General features: G+C 42.1%; 1 protein-coding gene across 2 annotated transcripts in view; it reads left to right on the top strand.

Annotated features, from left to right (window-relative positions):
- Nucleotides 1-23,789, top strand: part of MAP3K1 (mitogen-activated protein kinase kinase kinase 1) — a 226,612-nt gene that overhangs the window by 130,251 nt on the left and 72,572 nt on the right. For both annotated transcript variants that reach the window (XM_029576902.1, XM_029576912.1), the window contains exons 7-10: nucleotides 8,710-8,831; nucleotides 16,437-16,518; nucleotides 16,681-16,864; nucleotides 19,271-19,561. In XM_029576902.1, coding sequence (XP_029432762.1) covers nucleotides 8,710-8,831; nucleotides 16,437-16,518; nucleotides 16,681-16,864; nucleotides 19,271-19,561 — 679 coding nt within the window. The remainder of the gene's footprint in view (nucleotides 1-8,709; nucleotides 8,832-16,436; nucleotides 16,519-16,680; nucleotides 16,865-19,270; nucleotides 19,562-23,789) is intronic.

Below are 23,789 nucleotides of genomic sequence, written 5' to 3'. Positions count from 1 at the left end.
AGGTTCCCAGTCCATTCTGCTGTCTGTTTCTAATTAGAGAATCACTGAACCTTGTGTTTCTCAGTCCTATCAAAACTCAAAAGAAAATGGGCATTTTGAACCTTATAGTTGCATTATAGGTTATTCTAAGTAGAAGCATGTGATCATAACCCACAGATTGGGACATGAGACACTGAGTACTTATCAAATAACAGATTTCTTGTATTAGTATATCTTAACAGTAGTATCTCTCTTCTGTTATCTTTTCCTCAGAGCTCCCACCTTCCCTCAAACTCTTCTCCCTCTCTCCTTTTTCCCTTTCTTGCTCATTTCTGAAACACTGCCCATGCCTTACCTTTGTACTAAGGCCAACCATCTCTAAACGCAGATGCACTGAAGCTGGATACCCAGTCTAAGCAGTTTTTTTCCTGTCTTTTGTTTGGCCGGTAGGATGACTTCTGTCAGCGGCAGTAAGCCAGGCCACTGTAGCTCCGTTTATCTCAATTGCTACTTCCAGTCCTGTGTGTCCTCTTTGATTGCCAATTTAGTATGTCCAATATATAATTTCAAACATGGGCAAACAGTCACATATACTACCTGAGTCGTTTCACAGTCAAAGTAAGCCCATAAAGAATATTTTATATAGGGATCAGAGTGGTAAAAAGTTTGAATTTGCATTACATTATTGCACACAGTACAATGGCCACATGAAAATTGGCCCCAAACCTCTGTTGCAGTCCTTCTATTCCAAGGCGTCGTTGACATAAGCTTATCTCATAGATTAGCACTTCAAGTTCATGCAAAAATTGGAGATGAACTAAAAGCTGCATAAATCTGTAAAATATGCTAGTAATCCCGAATAACTTGCAGTACTGAGTCAGATAATTTAGAAAAAGGGAGAGTGCAAACACGTCGTAGCTGGTTCATTAGAAGTAAATCCCGGTTTGCAAATAAACCCCTTTTATATGCACGATGAATAATTTTTCATGGATATCCTCGAGCAAAAAATCTTTTAGTCATCTGTTCAGATTTTTCAATATAATCCTGTGTAGTACTACAAATGTGTCTTAATCGGAGAAACTGACCGGTTGGTATATTGTTCGATTGATTAGCAGGATGGTAACACTGATAATGCAAAAGAGTATTTCTATCTGTAGATTTGTTATAAATAGTGGTAGTAAATCTACAACCATTTCTTTTCACTAAAAGATCCATAAAAGAAACTTGTTAATAATCATATTGAAAAGAAAATTGTAAATGCTCATTCTGACTATTTAACCATTCCATAAATAACTGTAGAGAAGAAACATCACCTTTCCAGATGAAAAATAATCAAAGAATCGGGTCCACAATAGAATCTTAGGCCCAAAAAGGGGAACAATAGATGTGAGATTCCTCAAACTGAGAAACGTAGATGCATGCCAATGAGGGTGACATGGTGGCACCCATGGCTATGCTATTTATTTGCTGGTAAAATTATCAAAACAGAAGAAATTTCCTTTCAAAGCAATCGCTGCAAGATCAAGAACAAAATCCACATATGTATTAGTCAGGTTATACTTATCAAACAATACTTGTCGGATGTTACATAGAGATTGATCTTGTGGGATGTTGGTATACAGCGAGGCAATACATGCATCAAATTAAATGACAACATGAAAGATCTCGGAATATGGCTAGACCCAGAACTTAATCTCAAAACGCACATCTCAACCAAAATCAAAGAAGGCTTCCACAAATTACAAATCCTGAAACATCTAAAACCACTACTGTACCAACCTGATTTCAGAACCATTCTACAATCGCTTATATTCACCAGCCTCGACTATTGCAACTCTCTATTGTTAGGACTACCAAAAGCCTCGATCCGACAACTCCAGCTACTGCAGAACGCCTCAGCCAGAATACTCACCGGGCACAAAAAATCCAATCACATCACTCCTGTACTAAACAAACTACACTGGCTACCTGTAGAAAAGAGAATCAAATACAAAACCCTAACCATCTTACACAGGACAATATACAACAGTGAAGGAACTTGCCTAAACAACATTATTAAGAATCACGTATCCCAATGCAATACAAGAACCACTAGCAAATTACAACTAGACATACCATCACTCTCAACCGCCAAACATTCCAATGTTATAAACAGAGCCATCTCCATAGCCGGTCCTCAACTCTGGAACTCACTGCCGAAACAACTAAGATCACAAAACAACAAAACATTTAAAAAAGAACTCAAAACATGGCTTTTCAAACAAGCCTTCAAAGATGGAATTGGCTAAACACACACACAAGAAAGGTCACATCAAACAATCACGGTCAGAGAATTTCGATTACTGATAGTTACATTACCGATGACGATAACCCTCTGTATAGAATTTTAGAATGTTAACTATTTACTGATGGCATTGCATTATGGTACGATGTTGCCATTTATTTTTTAAGTTGGGCTATGACCAATTCGATTACGTAGTCATAACATGCACATATATATTGTAGCACCAGTTATATTGTTGTTCCATATATCATGTCTCACCAGTTATATTGTTAGACATATATATTGTCGCACCAGTTATATTATAATACAAGTTGTTACTCCTCTTGTAATACGTTGTTTTACCTGTAAACCAGAGTGAAGGCATCTAGCTAAACTTCGGTATATAAAAAACACATAAATAAATAAATACCTGAGGTAACCAATAAACATGCATCTGTGCCCAAATTCAAGGCATCAATTCTCTGAATAAACTCAGTAGAATCACGAATGTAAGAGCGAGCTGCTGATATCGTAGGACTTAAAAATGAATCAATAAATTGTGATAATGGTTCCATCAGTGATCCTATTACCGATACAATAGGTCTACCTGGCGGTGCCCTTAGGGACTTATGTATTTTAGGAAGTAAATAAAAAAAACCGGCAAACGAGGGTAAGGTTCAAATGGAAAATAGTATTCAGATGAAGAAATAAACTTTTGGTGGAGACCATATTGTAGAATAGATAACAGAGTCTGTAAACTTACAGTGGGATCCATCTCAAGAGGCTTATAAAAATTAGTATCAGATAGCTGGCGATTCGCCTCAGCATAGTAGGCAACAGTGTCCATGATAATTGTTCCACCCCCTTTATCAGCCGGGAGAATAATGATATTTGTATCTTGTCTTAATGTTTCACATGCCTGTTGCTCATGGGAGGATAAATTATTGAAACAGAAAGATGGCTGAATTTCTAATTGCTCCACTGCTCGTAACACTAGTTGTTCAAAAGTATTAATACCGGATCAGGAGGTCCCAGGGGTAGCCACCTTGATTTACGACATAACTTGCAATCATTTTGAGAAGATGGAGATTCTGCAAATAATTTTTTAATTTTCACCACTCAAAAGAGCTTTTATTAGTGCACCCGTGTAGAAAAGGAGTTATATTTAGATGAAGGAACAAAGGAAAGCCCCTTCTTTATTAAATGCAATTCATGACAAGTCAAATCACGTTTAGACAGATTGAACACTGTTCGATGAGCCCTTTGAGACCTGGTCGTTCTCTTGTCCCGCATCGGTCCAGTTGTAGGTATTCTCTGGGGATTGTGATTGAGTCCCATATGATTCTTCCATATTGATGAGAAAAAATTGGGATTCCTAAAAGAAACTTCACCGGTAACTTCAGAATTAGAAATTGTCACAGAATGATGTTAATTAACCGATTGCTGCCCCGAATTCTCTTCATCGGAGGAGTTACTTGACGAACTATCAAAAGGTTGTGGTTTCTTTGGAGATCTACTTTTGTCCATACATGGGTATATATATACATACCCCCATGTTGTAGTCATATTCATCTTGTTGGAATTTCTTAATTTTTAAAGCTTTCAGCCCAGTCCAGTATTTTTGCATATTGTCCTTGTATTCAGCAAGCTGCAATGAAAATGAATCTACTGGCGATCTAATTTGTAATTCTGTAAGTTGTTTCTCTAAAGAAGTCTTAATTTCAGTCACAGATGTATTAGCAGTTTCAATTATCAATAACATCATCATAAGAACATTTGTTCAGAATTGCATTCCATCTACTAATGAAATCATTGTCATGAGCATATAAAAAAGGTTCTTTCAAAATCCTTAAACCCCTCTGGATCCGTTCTACCTGACAATATTCATTTAAGGAGGTGGAGTGAAGCTCTGTACGGATAAGTCTTTTTCGTTCTTTTATGATTGAAGCCCAATCAGTACTTATGTCTTGATTTGAATCAGCAAACAATCTAATACCAGACAATACATTATTAGCAGCCTGGTCAGTATAACTGAACATCTCCATTTTTTATGCCTCAACCATGTCTGTCAACTAACAAAACAGACAAGTCGACAAAATATTGGTTGTATGGGTCAGCAACTGCTTATAGTTCATACTTTACAATTTATTGAGTCTTTGTGTAGTTGTATCTCTAAACACAGTCAACATGGATTTACCCAAGGGCAGTCTTGCTTCACAAATCTGCTTTTTTTTTTTTTTTTTTTTGAAGGGATTAATACATTTGGATAAAGATGAACTGATAAATGTAGTGTATTTGGATTTTCAGAAGGCGTTTGACAAAGTCCCTCATGAAAGGCTTCTAAGAAAACTAAAAAGTCATGGATAGGAGGCGATGTCCTTTCGTGGATTACAAACTTGTTAAAAGACAGGAAACAGAGAATAGGATTAAATGGTCAATTTTCTCATTGGGAAAAGGGTTAATAGTGGAGTGCCTCAGGGATCTGTACTTGGTCCGGTGCTTTTCAATATATTTATAACTGATCTGGAAAGGAATGCGACGAGCGAAGTTATCAAATTTGCAGATGATAAAAATTATTCAGAGTAGTTAAATCACAAGTGGACTGTGATACATTGCAGGAGGACTTTGCGAGACTGGAAGATTGGACATCCAAATGGAAGATGAAATTTAATGTGGACAAGTGCAAGGTGTTACATATAGGGAAAAACAACCCTTGCTGTAGTTACACGATGTTAGGTTCCATATTAGGAGCTACCACCCATGAAAAAGATCTAGGCATCATAGTGGGTAATACTTTGAAATTGTCGGCTCAGTGTGCTGCAGCAGTCAAAAAAGCAAACAGAATGTTAGGAATTATTAGGAAGGGAATGGTTAATAAAATGGAAAATGTCATAATGCCTCTGATTTGCTCCATGGTGAGATCGCACCTTGAAAACTGTGTGCAATTCTGATTGCTGCATCTTAAAAAAAAAAAAAAAAAAAAAAAAAAAAGATATAGTTGCGACGGAGAAGATACAGAGAAGGGCGACCAGAATGATAAAGGGGATGGAACAGCTCCCCTGTGAGGAAAGGCTGAAGCGGTTAGAGCTGTTCAGCTTGGAGAAGAGATGGCTTGAAGATATGATAGAGGTCTTTAAAATAATGAGAGGTCTTGAATGAGTAGATGTTAATCGGTTATTTATACTTTCAGACAATAGAAGGAATAGGGGGCACTCCATGAAATTAGCAAGTACCACATTTAAGACCTATTGGAGAAAATTATTTTTCACTCAGCGCACAATTAAGCTCTGGAATTTGTTGCCAGAGGATGTGGTTAATGCAGTTAGTGTAGCTGGGTTTAAAAAAGGTTTGGATACGTTCTTGGAGAAGTCCATTAACTGCTATTAATCAAGTTGACTTAGGGAATGGCCTCTGCTATTACTGGCATCAGTAGCATGGGATCTTCTTGGTGTTTGGGTAATTGCCAGGTTCTTGTGGCCTGGTTTGGCCTCTGTTGGAAATAGGATGCTGGGCTTGATGAACCCTTGGTCTCACCCAGCATGGCAATTTCTTATGTTCTTACTTGAGTCCTGAACACAACGAATGGGAAATTTATCTCATCAAGAATTTTAATCTTCCTCTGACATTGACAACGCTTCTGTTTTGTCCAATTTAAATTTTAAATCCTGCCAATGCACCATAACCAGAAAAGTCTTCCAGAAGTACAGGCAGCGAAGTAGTCACGTCTATGATGTGAACTAATAGAACATCCGCAAAAGCTGAAAGTTTAAAAGGTGGAACATCTAGTTTTTCTGATGGAATCCCTTGAATGGCCTCATTCTTCCTTATCCTTTTTAGAAGTGGTTCCAAAAAGAGAAGCAGCAGTAAAGGGAACAGAGGGCATTCCTGACTGGTTCCCTGCTGGACCACCAATGTCTCAGATTGAATCCCGTTTGCTAATATTACGGCTAATGGCTTATATAGGAGCTCAATTATATTATGGAACTGTCTCTTTATACTCACCTCAGTGAGCATCTTATACATAAGCATCCAATCAACATGATCGAATACTTTTTCAGCACCAAAACTAAGAAGGAGAGAAAGTTTCTTTTCTATACTGAGTTCCATTGAATCCACTGCTTTGTGGACATTGGATGTCTAAGATCTACCGTTCACAAAACCCACCTGTTCATCCCCTATCAAAGCTGGTAAGTAGCGAGCTAATCTCTCCACTGTTATCTTGGCTAACAGTTTCACTTCGACATTCAAAAGAGAGATGGCCCTATAAGATCTAGGTTTAAATGGGTTGCGACCTGTTTTAGGCAAGACCGTTATATAGGTGATGTTGGGAGCATATGGGACATTCCCCTTTTCAACTCTGCAAATATCGCCCCCACCAGTGGTAGAATTTTCTCACCCATCAGTTTAAAAATCTCTGCCGAGTACCGGTGTTTTAAGGAGCTGCGCTTGTTGAATTTCTTTTTGGATCTCCTTTAATTGGATGGGGGCATTCAAGACCTCTTTTCGAGTCTCTTAATTTTGGTAATCTTACTTGAGCAAGGTGCTCTTGTCAACAGATGAGGCCCCTATATAAGTTCTGGTAGAAGTCTCTAAATATTGCACAAATATCTTTGGTAGCATTTTGGATCTGCTCTGTATCATCTCTGAAAGCCTTTATGTATCTCGTGTCCCCCCCCCCCCCCCCCCCCCCCCCCCTCCCCAATACCTGTTTCAGGTCCAAAATTATGGAACTCTTTGCCAATTGAATTAAGATTGGAAAGAGATTTTGCAGCTTTTAAAAAAAAAAGATCTTAAAACATGATTATGAGAGTTCAACTGTTAATCAGCACATATTTGCAGAAGAAAATTTTAAGATATGCAATTGGTAGAGGCTTGCTAATTCTCTGTACACTTTGTTTTAGGCTCTCCTCTTATTATTTTATTATGTAATTGTATTTCTTTTAATGCAAACTGTTTTTTGCTTTTGTTTTATTTTAATTTATTGATTCATTGTTTTATTGTTATTTTATTATAAACCATTGTGATTTGGCTAACAGAATAACGGTATATAAACCTAATAAATAAATAAGTCTTAGTTAACACTGCTAGAATGCTAGTGAATTTATTACCTAAGTGACAGAATTGTCCTTTATAGAATTGAAGCGATTTCTGGGCTCTTTTGTGTAACAAAGAGTTTAGCACTATCTGAACGTCTATAAACCTAGCCCTTTTATCTGCCGTGGAATATACAAGATTTCTTTTGCTATCGCTTTTCTCCTAGCGGCAACAACAAAAATTATTTTGCCCCTCATTACAGTCTTAGGTGTTACTCTGTGTGTTTAATTCATAGTAAAGAATTCTTCCAATTTTCTTAGCAAGTATTAGCAAGTATTTCTGGAATTCTTGATCATTATTTAGATATCTGGGAAACCGCTATGGAACACTAGATTCAGTTTGTCAAAATCCTTCCAAATCTAGCCATACCAGCAAATGGTCCGATATCTCTATTGAACCTATTTCTATTTTTGAAACTCTTGAGAATTCACTACTCTTCACCAACAAATAGTCTATATGTGTGTGCCATGTGCCCTAAATGTATGTGTGTATTCTTTATCAGTTGGGTGGAGCATCCAGCAAGCATAAACCAAGTCCAAACTATTGGAGACACAAGATACCCCTTTTGTAGGATGAAATTCTGGTAAACGCCACCCGAAGATCTGTCCAGTGTTCATGGACGCAATTAAAGTCCCCACCTAATACGAGAGAGCCCCAAGAACTATCGGCCAGCATCCATACTAGTCGGGTGTTTGGCCGAACAATGTTCCTTCTATTAATAAGAATCTTCTACTAATAAGAATCTTCCCTCTGGATCAGCATTTTTTAGCATTAAGTCTTCGCTGCCAGATTTTAGACCATTCCTCGAGCTTTGCTAGATCCCTCCTCATGTTTTCCACACTTTCCTGGCTGTCCATCCTGTTACAGATTTTGGTATCATTGGCAAAAAAACCCCCAAAAAACTGGTGAAGAATTTTTCTTTACTTCTTTAATGGCCAGTGACAAGGAAAGCACTCTTTAACCATTATTGTCAAAAGTGCTTCCACTAAGGCATGTTAATAGTACTTTATATACTTTCCATGCCCTTTATCTTTTGCCTTTACCCGTGTAGCTTGTACACAGTAGGAGCCATGGTGTTCACTAGCAGACATGCATGAGCTGTGCCATAAACTCTATATGTTCAGTATAATTAGTTGATTCCATTAGCTCCCTCGTCTAGGTCTTTGTTTTGACAGAACACTTGTAGTCTAACCCATTGATGTCCATAGTAATTGCTTCCCATTGATCTTAATGGAGCAAAGGTTTCACGTTCTTAGACATCTTGGAAGCATGTTTCAGCTCCTGAGATACTGTATGACTGACCATTAACAAGTCAGATGCCAGGTTTCATTAATATAAATTGATAATTTTTATTTTTTTTTTAACTTTTATAGCATGAAAGATGAAGAAGAACAGATGTGTCCCATTTGCTTATTAGGCATGCTGGATGAGGAAAGCCTGACTGTCTGTGAAGAAGGCTGCAGAAACAAGTTACACCACCACTGCATGTCGATCTGTAGGTCACTTACTATTTTTTTTTTTGTATCACGTAAAATTATTTATGGATTTCTGAACATTCAGCTTGTGGTACGTTTGAGTATAAATGCATGTAGAGTACAAGGAGAAGCTGTGTTTTTAATAAAATATTGTATGTGACTTGAGCCACAGCATAAACTGGAGTGTCCATATGGTTGTCCTGCTGTTTTGAGTTGACAGAAAAACACCAACCATTTTTCCCGTTTCTTTCCTATCTGAAATTACACAAAACACCTAATGAAGTGTTTGTGTTGTTTATACCATTTTAATGCATGCTGTTTGCAAAAGTCACCAAAGTGCATGTTTACCTTTCTACTTGGACTGTTCAGTTCAGCAGAATTTTCTCCCAAGAGGATAGGTTGTAGGTGTACACTCTGTTCAGTCCCTCCACTTTCCATGCACTCTTGTGAATCACTTAAAACTATGGAGACCACGCTCTGAGTCCAACAGTCTCATTTTTTGCCTGACACAGGTGATACAGGTTCCAATATGAGGCGTATGTATGAATGTAGGTTTTCCTAAGTGTCAGGTAAGGGCACTGAAATCAGTGTTGAATGCTGCGGCTTGTTTGCTGATGGGGGGACTCCTTTGAGGGATCACATTACCTCGGTACTGAGGTCCCTGCATTGGCTCCCTGTCAATCAAAGAATTAAATTTAAGATTTTCTAGTGTGTAGCCATATGGACTCAGGACCAGTGGGTTATGTGTTAGCAGATGGGAGATGGTGACCTCAGCTCCTCAGTATCTCTGTCTCCTAGCAGATGTGGACACTATCCCACATACTAGCACAATGTGAGGAAATTACAGCAAAGAAGACAAAATTTACCATAAAGAAGATCGAGCCCCACTCTCCTGCGGTGATACCTAAGAGTGCCTCCCCTAGTTGAGAATTCCTGAGGTGATTTTCAATATCCCTCAGAGGTGTTCCTTGGTCCGGTAGCCGGCCCCCGGCATGGACAGCCCCTAGAGCGGCTGAAAGGCAGCGGGTGCATATCTGAGCGAGGCGGTGAAGGTAAAGCCCTTCCCCCTGCAGCTGGAGACCGTCCTGGCACGTGATCGGTAAGCGCCGAGACCAGGTAAGCTGAAAACTTTAAATTAAGGTCTCCGGGGCTCAGAGTGCCGTACCGATTCCGATTTCCATCCAGCGAGGTAAAAGGGAGCACCAATCGGGTTGAGCAGCCTTGATTGGGCTAGGCCCCGGTCCGATGCAGGGGTCCAGACACGTGGAAACCCTCGGGGGCGCCATCTTCCCTTCTCGACCGGCGGTACGCGCAGGGCAGGCCAGACGGTCAATACGCCCAACTTGTGCGTCTCCAACGTAGACACGTGCACAACAGCGCACACAACTACACACACAGCCGTGTTTAAAACTACACGCGCGCATTGTGCTCACGTGCATAACTACGCGCATATTAAAAGCACATTACCTGTGTGTCTATACACAGGCAATGGCACTGGCATCCAAGAAGCCCAGAAAGCACTCTTTGCACAGCCTGCCACATCAGAGCCGCACAGCCTGAATTGGAATCCTGCTTGTGTCGTCATTGCGAAGAAGCCCAGGGGGGGTACCAAAGCCTGGTTTCTCACTATCTGAAGATGGGTCCAGAGTTACTACATAGGATAGGACCCCAGATCTATGCAACCCCAAAATCGCATCTCCGCAAGAGGGGCATCTCAGGGGCCCCTACTCTGACTCCCCCGGGGCTAACATGGACCCAGGGGCCTTCTCCTGGTTAGAATTTTTCCAGGAGCTGCATGCAAGCCTTCGTTCAGGCACAATCAGCCCCAGCTGCGACCCGGGTTCAACCCCAGCCGGAAGCACAAGATCCTCCCAGTCCTGCTCAGATGCCTAGAGACATGCCTTGCCTAACCAAGAATTTCCCTGACAGGGACCCAGACACCTCTGATGATGGTGGCTCTCTGGAGGAAGAAGAAATCCCTCCAGGCCTGGAGCCATACAGAACCATGCTTCGCTTCTTCCACAGGAATGAATTACCAACCCTTGTTTCCCAAATTCTGAAGGCGGAACCAAAGAAGAACCTCATCTTGGTGTCCCTTCGTAAGGCCTCATGCTGTTTTCCAATGATGGAAGCCATTCAGGAACTGATTGACCTGGAGTGGGATGCCCCGGAGGCCAGCTTTAAAGGAGGTCGGTCCTTGGAAGCCTTGTACCCTCTGGAACCAGCAACCAGCCTGCATTTCCCGAAAGTGGATGCCATGGTCTGCGCCATCCCAAAGCGAGCAACCATTCCCGTTGAGGGAGGGGCTGCATTGAAGGATGGATTGAAGGATACTCAGGATAGATGATTAGAATCCTTTCATAAGCAGGCCTTTGACGCAACAGCAATGACACTGCAGATTGCTTCCTGCTGCACGCTGGTGACACGTTCCTGTTTGCTCCTCGAGAGAGAGAGAGGCAAATAACTCCGGAATGTATGCCAGTGAAATGATTGAACCTGCAGCAGCCTTCCTGATGGACGCAAGCTCAGATCTGGTCCGTACCTCAGCCAGAGGAGTAGCCTCGGTAGTGGCGGCCAGAGGACAGTTATGGTTGCAGAATTGGTCTGCTGATGCAACTTCTAAAGCGAATCTCACAAGAATGCTCTTTAAAGGATCTTGCTTATTCGGAAGCTAATTGGAGAAGCTAGCCAGCAAGTAGGGCGAATCTCCAGTGCCTCAGCTACCGGAGAACAAGGGTAAAAGATCCCAGCTCCCCTCCCCCAGAAGAACTAGGAGCAGAGGCTCTCAACCCTTTCGACCCTACAGGAACTAGTCGTTCCAGGCACCTCGTCCCTCCGGAAGGTCCAGCCCTTTTGGAACCGACAAACCAAGAGAGGAACAGGCCCGGCGGCAGGCTCCAGCCATGCTCCCCAATGAGAATGGGCCGACCCATCCACAGGAAGAGGAAATATAGAGGGTCGACTTTCCCTCTTCTACCAACGATGGGTCGAGATCACATTGGACAAATGGGTACTAAACATCATTATCACCTTGCCACTCCCACACCAAGAGACTGGCAGTGGAAGCCACTCTGACAAGACTACTCAGTCTGAAGGCTATAACTCCGGTTCCTACGCCCCAGCAAAATACAGGGCGTTATTCCATCTATTTTATCGTTCCCAAGAAAGAAAGAAAGATCATTCCGACCCATCTTGGATCTCAAGAACGTCAATCGTCATCAGCAGATACTACACTTCGGCATGGAAACTCTCCACTCCGTAATAATGGCAGTACAACCAGGAGAGTTCCTAACCTCCCTGGACCTTTCCGAAGCCTACCTTCACATCCCAGTCCATCAAGATCACCAGCGTTTTTTACGATTTACGGTTCTGGGACACCATTACCGGTTCCGAGCGCTACCCTTCGGCCTAGCAACCACCCCCAGAACATTCTCCAAAGTTATGGTGGTCATGGCGGCAACACTGAGGAAGGAAGGGATCTTGGTACACCCTTACTTGGACGATTGGCTGATCAGAGCGAAATCTTCGGAAGAGAGCCGACAGGTGACCAGCAGAGTGAAGAACCTACTGCAGGAACTTGGCTGGGTCGTGAACACTGTCAAGAGCAGTCTACAGCCCTTTCAGTCTCTAGAGTACCTGGGGGCCTGTTTCGACACCAAACAAAACAAGGTCTTCCTCCCTCCCCCGAGGAGGAGGAAGCTGATGGAATAATTACGACGAATGATGACCAGTACACGCCCCAAGGTATGGGACTACCTCCAAGTCCTCAGGCTCATGGCTTCTTACAAGCTTTTACCTAATGCTCATTCATCCTCATAATAGCATTAAACTTTTCCACTGTACCTCCTTTCAGCTTTCTCCTTACTGCTATAGCGGTAACATATATTTCCGTCCCATACTGTTCTATGGCATATTTGTCTATATTACTATTTCCTTAGTTCCTAACCACAACCAGCCTGCACCCCTTTCCGTCTTTATTTTCCCTTGGATTTTCCCTTGGCCATCTTTTACTTAGCAATCCTTCTGTTCATTTTTGCAACTTGCGTTTCTTTTCACAATTTTTAACTATGATATTCAAACATTTGTTTTTCCAATCCTTGCAATATTTTGCAACCTGTATTCTATATCACCCTATTTAAATATGTTTTATGCTCCTACTTAATCATTGACTCAACTAGTGTGGACCTTCTAAATCCTTCAACTGTTCATTAGTTGTAATTAGCCTTGTTTTTTATATTGTTTCTATCCTATCTAGTTCAATTGTAAACCACTATTGCTAATCGTTATGTTAATTGTAAACCGATGTGATGTTATTAAATGAATGTCTGTATATAAAAGCTGCAAATAAATAATTAACCCTGGTCAAGGGCTCACATGTGACCTCTCCAGTGCTCCTTACTGTCACGCTGGAACCCACTGTCCCAGGACTACACAATTCGCCTCCAACTACCATCGTCAGTGGTGGTTACAGGAAGACCACCTGAGCAGGAGAGTAAGCTTATCCCCACCGAACCGGATCATGTTCACCACAGATGTGAGCCTACGAGGATGGGGAGCCCGCTGTCAGGAACTGATGGCCCAGGGACAAGGGAACAAGGAAGAGGCAGGATGGGACATAAACCGACTGAAGCTCGAGCAGTCAGACTAGCGTGCCTGCGATTCAGCCACAGGCTCCAAGGGCAAGTAATCCGAGTAATGTCAGACAAAGCTACAACGGTTGTGTTGTGTCCGACGCTGTCCGACGTCTCTGCTCCTCCCACCTTACCTCGTTGGCAACTCCCTCCGGAGTTGATGGAAGGCTAGCTGCTGCGGCATCTCCAGACCACAGGGGACTAGTTCTTCTAGTGGCCCCAGATTGGCCAAGATGCCCATGGTATGCAGACATGCAAAGACTCCTTGCAGGAAGCTCTCTGTGCCTACCTCCACACAGGGACCTTCTCCAGCAGGACCCAATTCTTCATGAAGATCCATCTCGATTCTCTCTTACGGGTCTGGTCCTTGAGAGGACTATCCTGAAGAAGTGTGGTTACTCAAAGGCCAAGACTGACACCCTGCTCCGCGCGCTCAAGTTCTCAACATCGCTGGCATACATACGGATCTGGAGAATATTTGAAGCCTGGTGCGAGGACCGCGGGGTATCCTCGCGGAGAGCCAAGATTCATATGATTCTGGAATTTCTACAGGATGGTATGAAGAAAGGGTTGTCACTCAGCTCCCTCAAGGTTCAAGTAGCAGCCCTCCTGCTTCAGAGCCGAAGTGAACGGAATCAGTATATCAGGTCATCCGGACTTAGCCCGTTTTCTAAAAGTGGTTAAGCAACTTCGACCACCCCTAAAGTGGCCGGTGCCCCTCTGGAACCTCAATCTGGTATTGGACTTTCTAGCGGGGGCTTCCTTCAGACCAATGCGCAATCTGTCACTACGCCTCTTAACATTGAAGACTGTATTCCTGGTGGCAATATGTTCTGCCCGTCGCATCTCCGAGCTGCAGGCACTATCCTGTCGGGAACCGTTCCTTAGGTTCATTCCTGGAACGATACAGCTTCGCACTGTCCCCTCCTTTCTACTGAAAGTGGTCTCCGAGTTTCATTTGAACCAAGCCATCTGCCTACCAGCTCAGAAGGAACATAAGGACTCTGAAGACTACCACCGCCTTCGCCATCTAAATGTCGGCAGACTCCTGTTATGATACCTGGAACAATCGGAAACGGATCGCCTGTTTGTCCTTAACAGCAGGAAGAATCAAGGCGAAGCGGCCTCACGAACGACTATAACTCACTGGATTAAGGAAGTAATCAAGGCAGCCTACATAGAAGCAGGAAAGCCCTTACCCCTACAGGTTAAGGCTCATTCTACTAGGGCCCAGGCAGTATCCTGGGCAGAAGCCAAGTTACAGTCACCCGCCGAGATCTGTCGAGTGGCGACGTGGTCCTCCCTACACACCTTCTCTAGGTTCTACTGCCTGGACGTCCAGGCCCGAGAAGAGACAACCTTCGCAATGGCAGTACTAAGTGGGCCACGGGCAGCCTCCCGCCCTGTCCGGGAGTAGCTTTTGTACAGCCCACTGGTCCTGAATCCATCTGGCTACATGCTAGGAAATGGAGAAATTACTTACCTGATAATTTTGTTTTCAGTGTAAGATGGACTCAGCATCCCACCCACGGCTGCCCCCAGAGAAAGAGGGCCTTGAAAAGCGAACCTCAAGATTAAATGAATATGGGTAAGCTGTTGCCTACCCATAGTTCAGGATCCCGCAGTTAGTCTGGTGTCGGCGTTAACTTGGTTGAGTGCACTGGTGGTCTCCAGTTTTGAAATCAGTTTCATCAAGTCTAATCAGTTTTTAATCATGTTGTTTAAGCAAGATATATATATCCACAATAGCTTTTTGAGGAGGATACTGAGGAGCTGAGGTCACTGCAGGGGTATATCTAGGGTGACGTCAGCTTTGAAATCTGACTCCGTCTCCCATCTGAAAGCAGAAGAGCACATAACCCACTGGTCCTGAGTCCATCTGTCTACACTAAGGAAAACGAAATTATCAGTAAGTAATTTCTCCATTTTATCCCTGACTTACTGGGCAGTTCATGGGCAGGGGCAGGATTATTTAAAGTCACAAGTGTCTTGGTGTTCTCCGCTGCGATCATTGCGTTCTGAGGGGGCTTCTTTATTAGCAGTCAAAGAAGGCACCACAGTTACAGGCCGATACAGAAAAACGCGTGGGAGAGCCAGCAAGCGTACAGGCCACTCTCCTGGGTGCATGATTCAGGAGGGTGGCCTATGCAAATTAGGGCCTGCGGTAAAAAGAGGAGCTAGGGACACTAGCACGTCCCTAGTGCCTCTTTTTTTGACAGGAGCAGTGGCTGTCAGCGAGTTTGACAGCCGACGCTCAATTTTGCCGGCGTCTGTTCTCAAACTCACTGACAGCCATGGGTTCGGAAAACGGACGCCGGCATAATTGAGCATCCGTCTTCTGACCCACGGGCTGCAGGCTGATTTTAAATTTTTTTAAATTTTTTTTTGGTATTTTTGGGGCCTCTGACTTAATATCGCTATGATATGAAGTCGGAGGTTGTGCAGAAAAGCAGCTTTTTCTTCTTTTCTGTACACTTCCCCGGCACCGGCAGAAATTAATGGCTGCACATTTTGCTTTCTGGATCGCATGGGAATAACTAATAGGGCCATCCACATGCATTTGCATGTTGCGGGTGCTATTAGTTTCAGGAGGGGGTTGGACACGCATTTTCGACGAGCTATTACTCCTTACAGTATACAGTATCGGCCCGTTAGATTGCAGGAGACTAAGAATAGAGCTTTCTTCTGGGTTGCCCCTTCTTTGTGGAATGGGATTCCTTTGGAAATCCATCAGTTACAGGATTATAAGACCTTTCGGAAGCAGGTGAAGGCTCATCTGTTCTGGGAGGCCTCGGGAGTGTAGTTTTTTTTTTTGTTTTGTTTTTCTTATTTGTGTATGTGAAATTGTAAGCCGCCTAGAACAGGTAAGAATTTGCTACACATATATAAATAGATATAATAAAGAAGCTCTGTTAAAATTGAAAAAATACATATACATATTTTTTACTTTTAACTTATCTTTTTATGGGGTTAAATTATTTTGTCCTATTTTAGGGGCAGAAGAATGTCGAAGAAACAGAGAGCCTCTCATCTGTCCTCTTTGTAGATCAAAATGGAGATCCCATGATTTTAATAGGTATGTCGTCAGTTAATTGAGTGTTTAGATGATATTTCAGTGAATGTATTTTAATGCAAAATACTTGAAGTATGAAGGGTTGATTTCTTTATTTAATTACATTATTTACATAATTTTAAAAATGTTAAGAGAAGACTCTTAACTTTCATTATTTATTGACAGTCATGACTTGACAAATCCCGTGGATTCGTCTTCTGTTCATCGGTCTGTACAGCACCAAACCCCACAACAGCAATCGGCAGCGGAATCACAGAGGAGATCTCAAGAGAATAATTTTAACTTAACTCACTATGGAGTCCAGCAAATCCCTTCTGCCTACAAAAATTTAGCTGAGCCCTGGATTCAGGTAACTTTAATTTTGTGTTTACAGCTATCAAGGAGACTACATAAAGATTAAAATGTAGGGTTGGTTTTGTTTGGCCAGGCACTGCATAATAACATCTAAAGTAATCTAAAAATGTGTTTTTAAAAGGATGGTGCAGGGCAGCTAAATGTTTCTCTAGGCTCAAATGCCTGTTGGCCACATACGTACCAATAATGGCTTGCGGTAACTTGTGTATGCCTCTTGTGTCCACCTTACATTGGTAGGACGATATCAGAAGGAAATGAGAATCTTTTAGAGCATTTGGCCGTGGCCTACCAGCACTGATTTTTTGAAAATATGATTGTGGAACAAGCTTTTGACTGCTATCTACAGTACAGGCCTCCATTTGACTTCCCGCCCCAAATGAGTTTGAAAGAGGTGTGAAGCGATTCTAAAACTGAACCGTATGCCGCCATCTTGGAATATGTTTAAAACTGGTTTCCAATTGATTTGTGCAGATTATTAAATAAGAGCATTACTCAATAGAGAAAATAGCCTTGATGGCATACAGTGACACATGCACTGTCTTATTCTTTTGTTTTTGTTAAGAACAGATTAAATGTCCCTCCATGCCAGCTCTGTGATATCTATTATCATTTCTCCAGCCAGAACAGTTAAAAAGAAATCAATCAGTTTAATCGTATCTTTCTCTTTCACTTTTCCATTGATTGTACTTGAGACAAATTACATAACAAATCTAAAATGCAGTGAATAACAAGGTAAAATATATTATGTTTTTCAAGGTAAAATAGAAAACACATTAAATACAGCAAGGAGTCCCATAACTGATGAAGCTCATCTCCTAGTTGCTGTAAGCTGTAAATCAGAGTAAGGATTTTTTTTAGACAGCTCCGTCAGCCAAGCCCGAAACCCCAGTGAATTTGTATGGAATTAACTGGTCTCTTAAATATAAAGGGGCGAGGTCTTGTAAAAACTTAAAAATAAGGGATAAAACTTTGAACTGGTGGCAATATTTTACAGGTTGCTATTCCTATGAGTGCTCTGCAAACAGTGTTTTATCATACTTTTTAAATTAAGGAGAGCTTAGAAATGACATCCAAGCTGTAATTACAGAAGATGTGTGTATGTAAATATGTATATATAGGTTTTAAATAAAAATGTGGGTACCTAAAATAGTATATCTGTCAGATAACCCTAAAATAGGGTAAGTAACACCACTAATGTTTTAAATGATTTGAGAGATGCAAGCTTTATTAGACAATAGCAAAGAATAACAAAACTATTCAAAAACCCACACATATATTAATCAATTATCCTAGTCAGTCATTCCTCATTCATACTACTGCTAAACTCTTTAGTGTTATGCATTTATAGCATGAATAAATATCATCATAAAACATTGCCAAAATATATACAGAGTGCTTATAATGAAACAATAAAACCCTTTCCCTTGTCTGTTTGCCAGAGCTGTATCTGTAGCAGACTTCAGTGGCTCGATGTGACACTAACATCACTGCATTTGTATTGCAAGGAGGCATTGAAGTCTGCTACAGATACAGCTCTGGCAAATAGACAAGGGAAGGTTTCCAACACACTGAGAAGACATTTGAAGTTCACATATGATTATGCTGTATTTAGTAGAGATGTGCATTGTTTAGTTCTTTCGGTTCGGGCTTCAATATCGGGCCCCCGCAGGAAATTTCATTTTTCCTGCAGTTCGTTTTTTTCTTTTTTTCCTGGGTTCCGATTTTCGTGTTAGTGCACGAACTAAGAATTTTTCTGAAATTTCGGAAAAATTCCATTCATTTTTTGGTGCCCTCGAACCATGACAAATTAAACAATTTCATTGAAATTGTCTAATTCGTGAAAAACAAATGCACGTCTCTAGTATTTAGCAAGCTGCTAATTAACTACAGTTGAAGTCTCGAGACAGTGAATTGGCAAATTGACAATATAGCGTAGAATCAACAATAAGAGATTGAGTTCTCTTCACTTAATACATTCCATGGTATCAACACAAGAATAGTTATGAACCATAATTTCCCCTGAAGAAGCCTGTTTGGCGAAAGAGGCCTTTGTTGCAGTGTAAGTAGATTTGGTTAGTGTGCTTCTAAATTCAGTTAACAGAATATTTTTTTAACTCAATAGCAGGAATTACCCAGGTCTGAACAGACTTTTATGAAAATCTTGTGCAAAATCAAGTGCTGAAAGTTAACAGTCTTAGTTGGAACAGTTGAATTAATGGTGTACTCGCTAACCACCACACCTTATTCTATGATTGGAAATTGAGGGAGGCAGAACCAAGCATGGGGTATGTAAAGCCATGCCCCTATGCAGGTTCACCATTTGTTTTTTTCTAGGTGTTGCTCATTATAGTATTGCCTGTTCTTATCTGTATGTCAAGTTTTTCCATCTCTTTTTAAATAGGTATTTGGAACGGAGTTGGTTGGCTGTTTGTTTTCTCGAAACTGGAATATCCGCGAGATGGCACTTAGACGTCTTTCCCATGACGTTAGTGGTGCTCTTCTATTGGCCAATGGTGAAAGCACTGGAAGTTCGGGAAGCAGTGGTGGGAGCAGCACTAGTGCTGGAGCTGTGCCTGCTGCTAGTGGGTCATCTCAGACCAGTATCTCAGGAGACATTGTTGTGGAGTCCTGCTGCAGTGTGCTATCCATGGTTTGTGCTGATCCTGTCTATAAAGTCTACGTTGCTGCTTTAGTAAGTAATCTTTGCAGTTCATAAAATATTTTAATTGGCTGTAGAGCAGCTTGTCAGTCAAAAGTAGAAAAAGCATCAGATCAAAGGGTTTCATTTGTAGAGGGCACTATAAGGGTGCAAGCAGGTTGCACTTCAGTCAGCAAGAAGATACCACTGATACAGGAAAGAAGGTGTTACTGCTAGTCTTGTTTTCAAAGTGGAAAAGAACCTCCTTCATGCTTTTGCATTACAGTGAACTGACAGTTACTTGCCATATTGTCTCCCTTCTGGTGTCAAATGGTATATTGGGTAATCCTTCCTCAAAAAGAGCCCTAGTAGGCATTAGCTAAGCAAGCCCGTTAATTTGTTGTGTTTCCCAGTGCTATGCACTGCACACGCAGGTTCCTGAGCTCAGCCTTTGCTCTTCACGTCTGCCTGGGTAGAGGATACTACAGAGGGCACTATTCATAGTCCCTGGAGAGGAGGAAGTCTCTGCCATTGCACAACAGTGATCCCTAGTGGCCAAACGGTGATCCCTAGTGGTCAGAGAGAGATGGTGGTCCTGGCCAGTGATTGCCAGTATGATTGTTTAGACAGGAGTCAGGGTAGAGTTTTAAAAAAAAATGGGGTGGGGAATCCCCAAATAATTACACATGAAGGTTCATAGAACTTTAGTACAATATAAAACAGAGTTGGAAAGCCCAAAGGAAGAGGACAAAACTGTTGGGACAAAAAAATGTGTACACTTGTGCTGGAAATATTCTTTGATAACATGCAGGATCCTGGCGGTGAACTCCTTTTGTAGTTTAATGTTTAATGAATGGCATTGTAATGATTAAAAACAACTCAGAAGGATTGTAAACTGGTTACACTTGCTATACTTTGAAGGTTCTTCCCAGTTTTTTCCACTAGAGGGAGCTGTAATCCATATCAAAGCATTTTAATTGGTTGTACAGTATTTTAGGAATCAAATCTAGCTTCAAAATAGGTTTGTTATCACTTAGTAATGTAGCATTACCTACTGGTTAAATTTGTAGAAGTTATTTGTGCTCTAGTACACTATAGAGTGGATAACTATTCCATCCAAACTCCAGCCAGACATCTTGGTTTCATTTGTTGGGAAAGGCTGGTTTGGCCTGCTGCTGGATCTCAAAACGTTTGGTAAAGCATTTATAAATGTTAAGATGTGTTAATTTTTTTTTGTCTCTGATGACAGGATGACAGTCCTCACACATCCAATGGAGCCTGACCCAAAAAAATTATGCCAGAGTTTCTAGAACTTTGAGCTTCACTGGGCATGTTCATGTATGCCATTATGCCATGCCAGGGTCTCTCCAGTTTCTTTTTCCACGGAGCCCTTCAGTTGTAGTTCTAGCCTCTTCTCATCCTATCTGAAGTATTTTTTTATACATTTTTCGTGCTTTTTTCTTCTGCTCAGGCTGTCCATCATTTGTTGTTCCCTGGGTAAGGTTTTTCTGTATTTTCCTAAGTTTCCATTTGCTGTCATTTCCCGCTGCAGTGGAAGCTTCCATGCCTGCTGGGGCATTGACCTGTCGCCACCATAGAGTTCAATTTTTCATCCCTTTTGTTCATTGCATTTTCTCTAGTGGGTTCCAGCAGTGCCCTCAATGTCTTAGGACAATCCCTATTATGGACCTCCATGATAGATGTGTCTTGTGCTTGAGGGCATTGCATGGTGTCCATGGGTGCCGCTGGTGCATGGAAATGACCCCAAAAGGATGACAGTCTCAATTGGATCTTTTAGAACTTCTGTTTGGACACTGGAAGACTGATCCATCAATACTGAAGAATCCTGAAGCTGCACAGATGTCAGGGGAACAATAATCTTCCTTGCCGTCAGTGGCTGGTAGGGAACCCAGAGTCAGACCATTGTCATTCTGCTCCAGCTTGAAGAAGGCATCAGGTTCTGCCTCTTCAAATTCAGGATCGAGGAAGTCCCATGCCGATCATCAAGGGAAACCAAAGAAGTATTAGCCAGGAGTAGGTTTGGTCCAGCCCCAGCCAAGAACCACCTTAAGTGGCCCTGTGACGAGGAGAGAGATTATCCTCTGGAAATCCCCACAGTACTTGAATGTAATCTGCTTTAAATTTATTTATTTATTTATTTATTTGTGGTTTTTATATACCGGACTTCGTAGAATAACATCAGTTCGGTTTACATTATAACTTCAAAATCAGCAAAACAGAGGCTTTACATATAACTTATAACTTATGGAAAAAACAGTGAATAAAATTAAATAAACTATATATTAATACGAGACTTAAATAGAGGTTGTTGGATAACTGGGATGATATTGAGAGAAATGATTGGGGATGGAGTAGGGGGAAAGAAAGAATGGGGTAGAGGGAGGGGGGATGGAAATGGACGGAATGTATAGAATTCAAAGTGGAGGGGGGAGGGTTGCATATTGCTTATAGGGAGGGGAATGATGAGTTGCAAGGTTTGCATAGGGGAGGGAGAGGAAGAGTAGCAAGATTGCAAGGAATTCATTCTGCTTTTCGACACTTATTAAAGTGTCGAAAAGCAGAATGAATTTAAAAAAAAAAAATGCCAGGGGCATTGTATGCCACCAATCCACCTCTTGGTTCCGAAGAGGATGTTGCCACCCCTCCTGCTTCCCAGTCGGGATTGGCAGCAATGATTTTTGAGGTGAAACTGGAGAAAACAATCCAGCAGGCCATGGAAAAGTTGCTGCAGGGCCTACCGCTTATCTCCGATCCCTCACCTCCACCATATAGAAGGCCCTCTCTTTAATCTGATTTTTGCGGGCAGTGGCTAAGACCATTCCATTTGTTATAGATGGAGTAAGAATCCAGAAACAAGATACTGGACATCCTCCAGTATGTAGAGCCCCCTAAGGAAATATTGGCAGTCCCAGTTCACAAGATTCTTCAGGAGGATGAGAATGTGGAAGAACCCCCTCTGTGTCTTCCGTAAATAGGATGGTGGATGCAGACTACCTCATCCAAAGCTCTCCTGGATTTGACAAGCGATAGCTGCCACACCAATCTGTGGTCGTCGAATCCACTCTGAAAAAGGCCAAGAGGTCCTGAATCTAGTCCTCTGTGCCCGCAGTAGGAATTATAGAGCTATAGATTCTATTGGGTGGAAATGCTATGCTTATTGCCCATGTAGCAACCTGCCAGCTCTTCATGGGCAAGTATATTTGGAACATCCTGAAGCAAGTGCAAGGGATGGCCAAGCAGCTTCCTCAAAAGCAGTCACTGGTAGACAAAGAGTTGAAGTACGGAAAGGAAACAGTCTGTTCAATTTACAATGTTTTCAAAACGGCATTGAGAATTTCTGCCATAGGCATTGGGGCATGCAGACTCACTTGGCTGCAGGCCTCAGATCTCTCCCTGCAAGTGCAGGAAATTGCTGACATGTTGTGTACTGGAGAGACTCTCTTCAGTAATAGGGTTAAGGATGCAAAGGCAAAGTTCTGAGATTATCATGCAGCAAGCCAGCAGCTCTCCACAGTCATTCTAGACATCTGCCACCTCCAGGAAGTACCTGAAGTCAGGGCAGAGGAGGCACTTCTTCCGCCTGAGGAGGCACTAGTCTCTGTCCCCTTGGTTTAATTTGCAGCAGGCTCCTTATGCACGTTCGAAGCATCAGAGGGCACCTGAGCCCCAGATAACCAGTCAACTCCTGGGGCAGAGTTTTGACTGGATTGTAGAGAGCATAGAGGATCCCAGTACCCATGCCAGAGGACCACCTCGTCGGGGGAAGGCTGCGGTTTTACATTAATCAGTAGCCCATTATAATCTCGGATGTGTGGGTCCTCAGCATCATCAAAAGAGAGTACAAATAAAATCTATTGGGTCTCTCATCAAGATCGATCACTGCACCTGTCTTGGGGGTCAGTTGACACATCATGAAGTGCTTCTAAAGGAGCTCTGCTCTCTCTTGATGGTCAAAGTGGTCAAGCCTGTTCCACTAAGACAAAGAGGGCAGGGGTTCTTCTCCAAGTATGTCCTGACTTCTTTGTAAAAGACTTGTCATGGGAGTCACATGCATCGTTTATGCCATAAGGCCCAATAGCAGACATCAGCTTGGCACATGTTGAGGCTGTTGGGCCTCATGTCATCAGTGATGCATATGACATCTATGGCATATCTTTAGATTGAAGCACCCAATGGACCTTAAGGTCTCGGTGGCTCCAGGCCATTCAAGATCTACGGGACTGCATCTGGATCACTCAGTGGCTCAGGAACTCTAGTCCAG

This window comes from Rhinatrema bivittatum, chromosome 1 (assembly GCF_901001135.1).
Source record: "Rhinatrema bivittatum chromosome 1, aRhiBiv1.1, whole genome shotgun sequence".
NCBI lineage: Eukaryota > Metazoa > Chordata > Amphibia > Gymnophiona > Rhinatrematidae > Rhinatrema > Rhinatrema bivittatum.
This window is presented reverse-complemented; position numbering and strand designations above follow the sequence as displayed.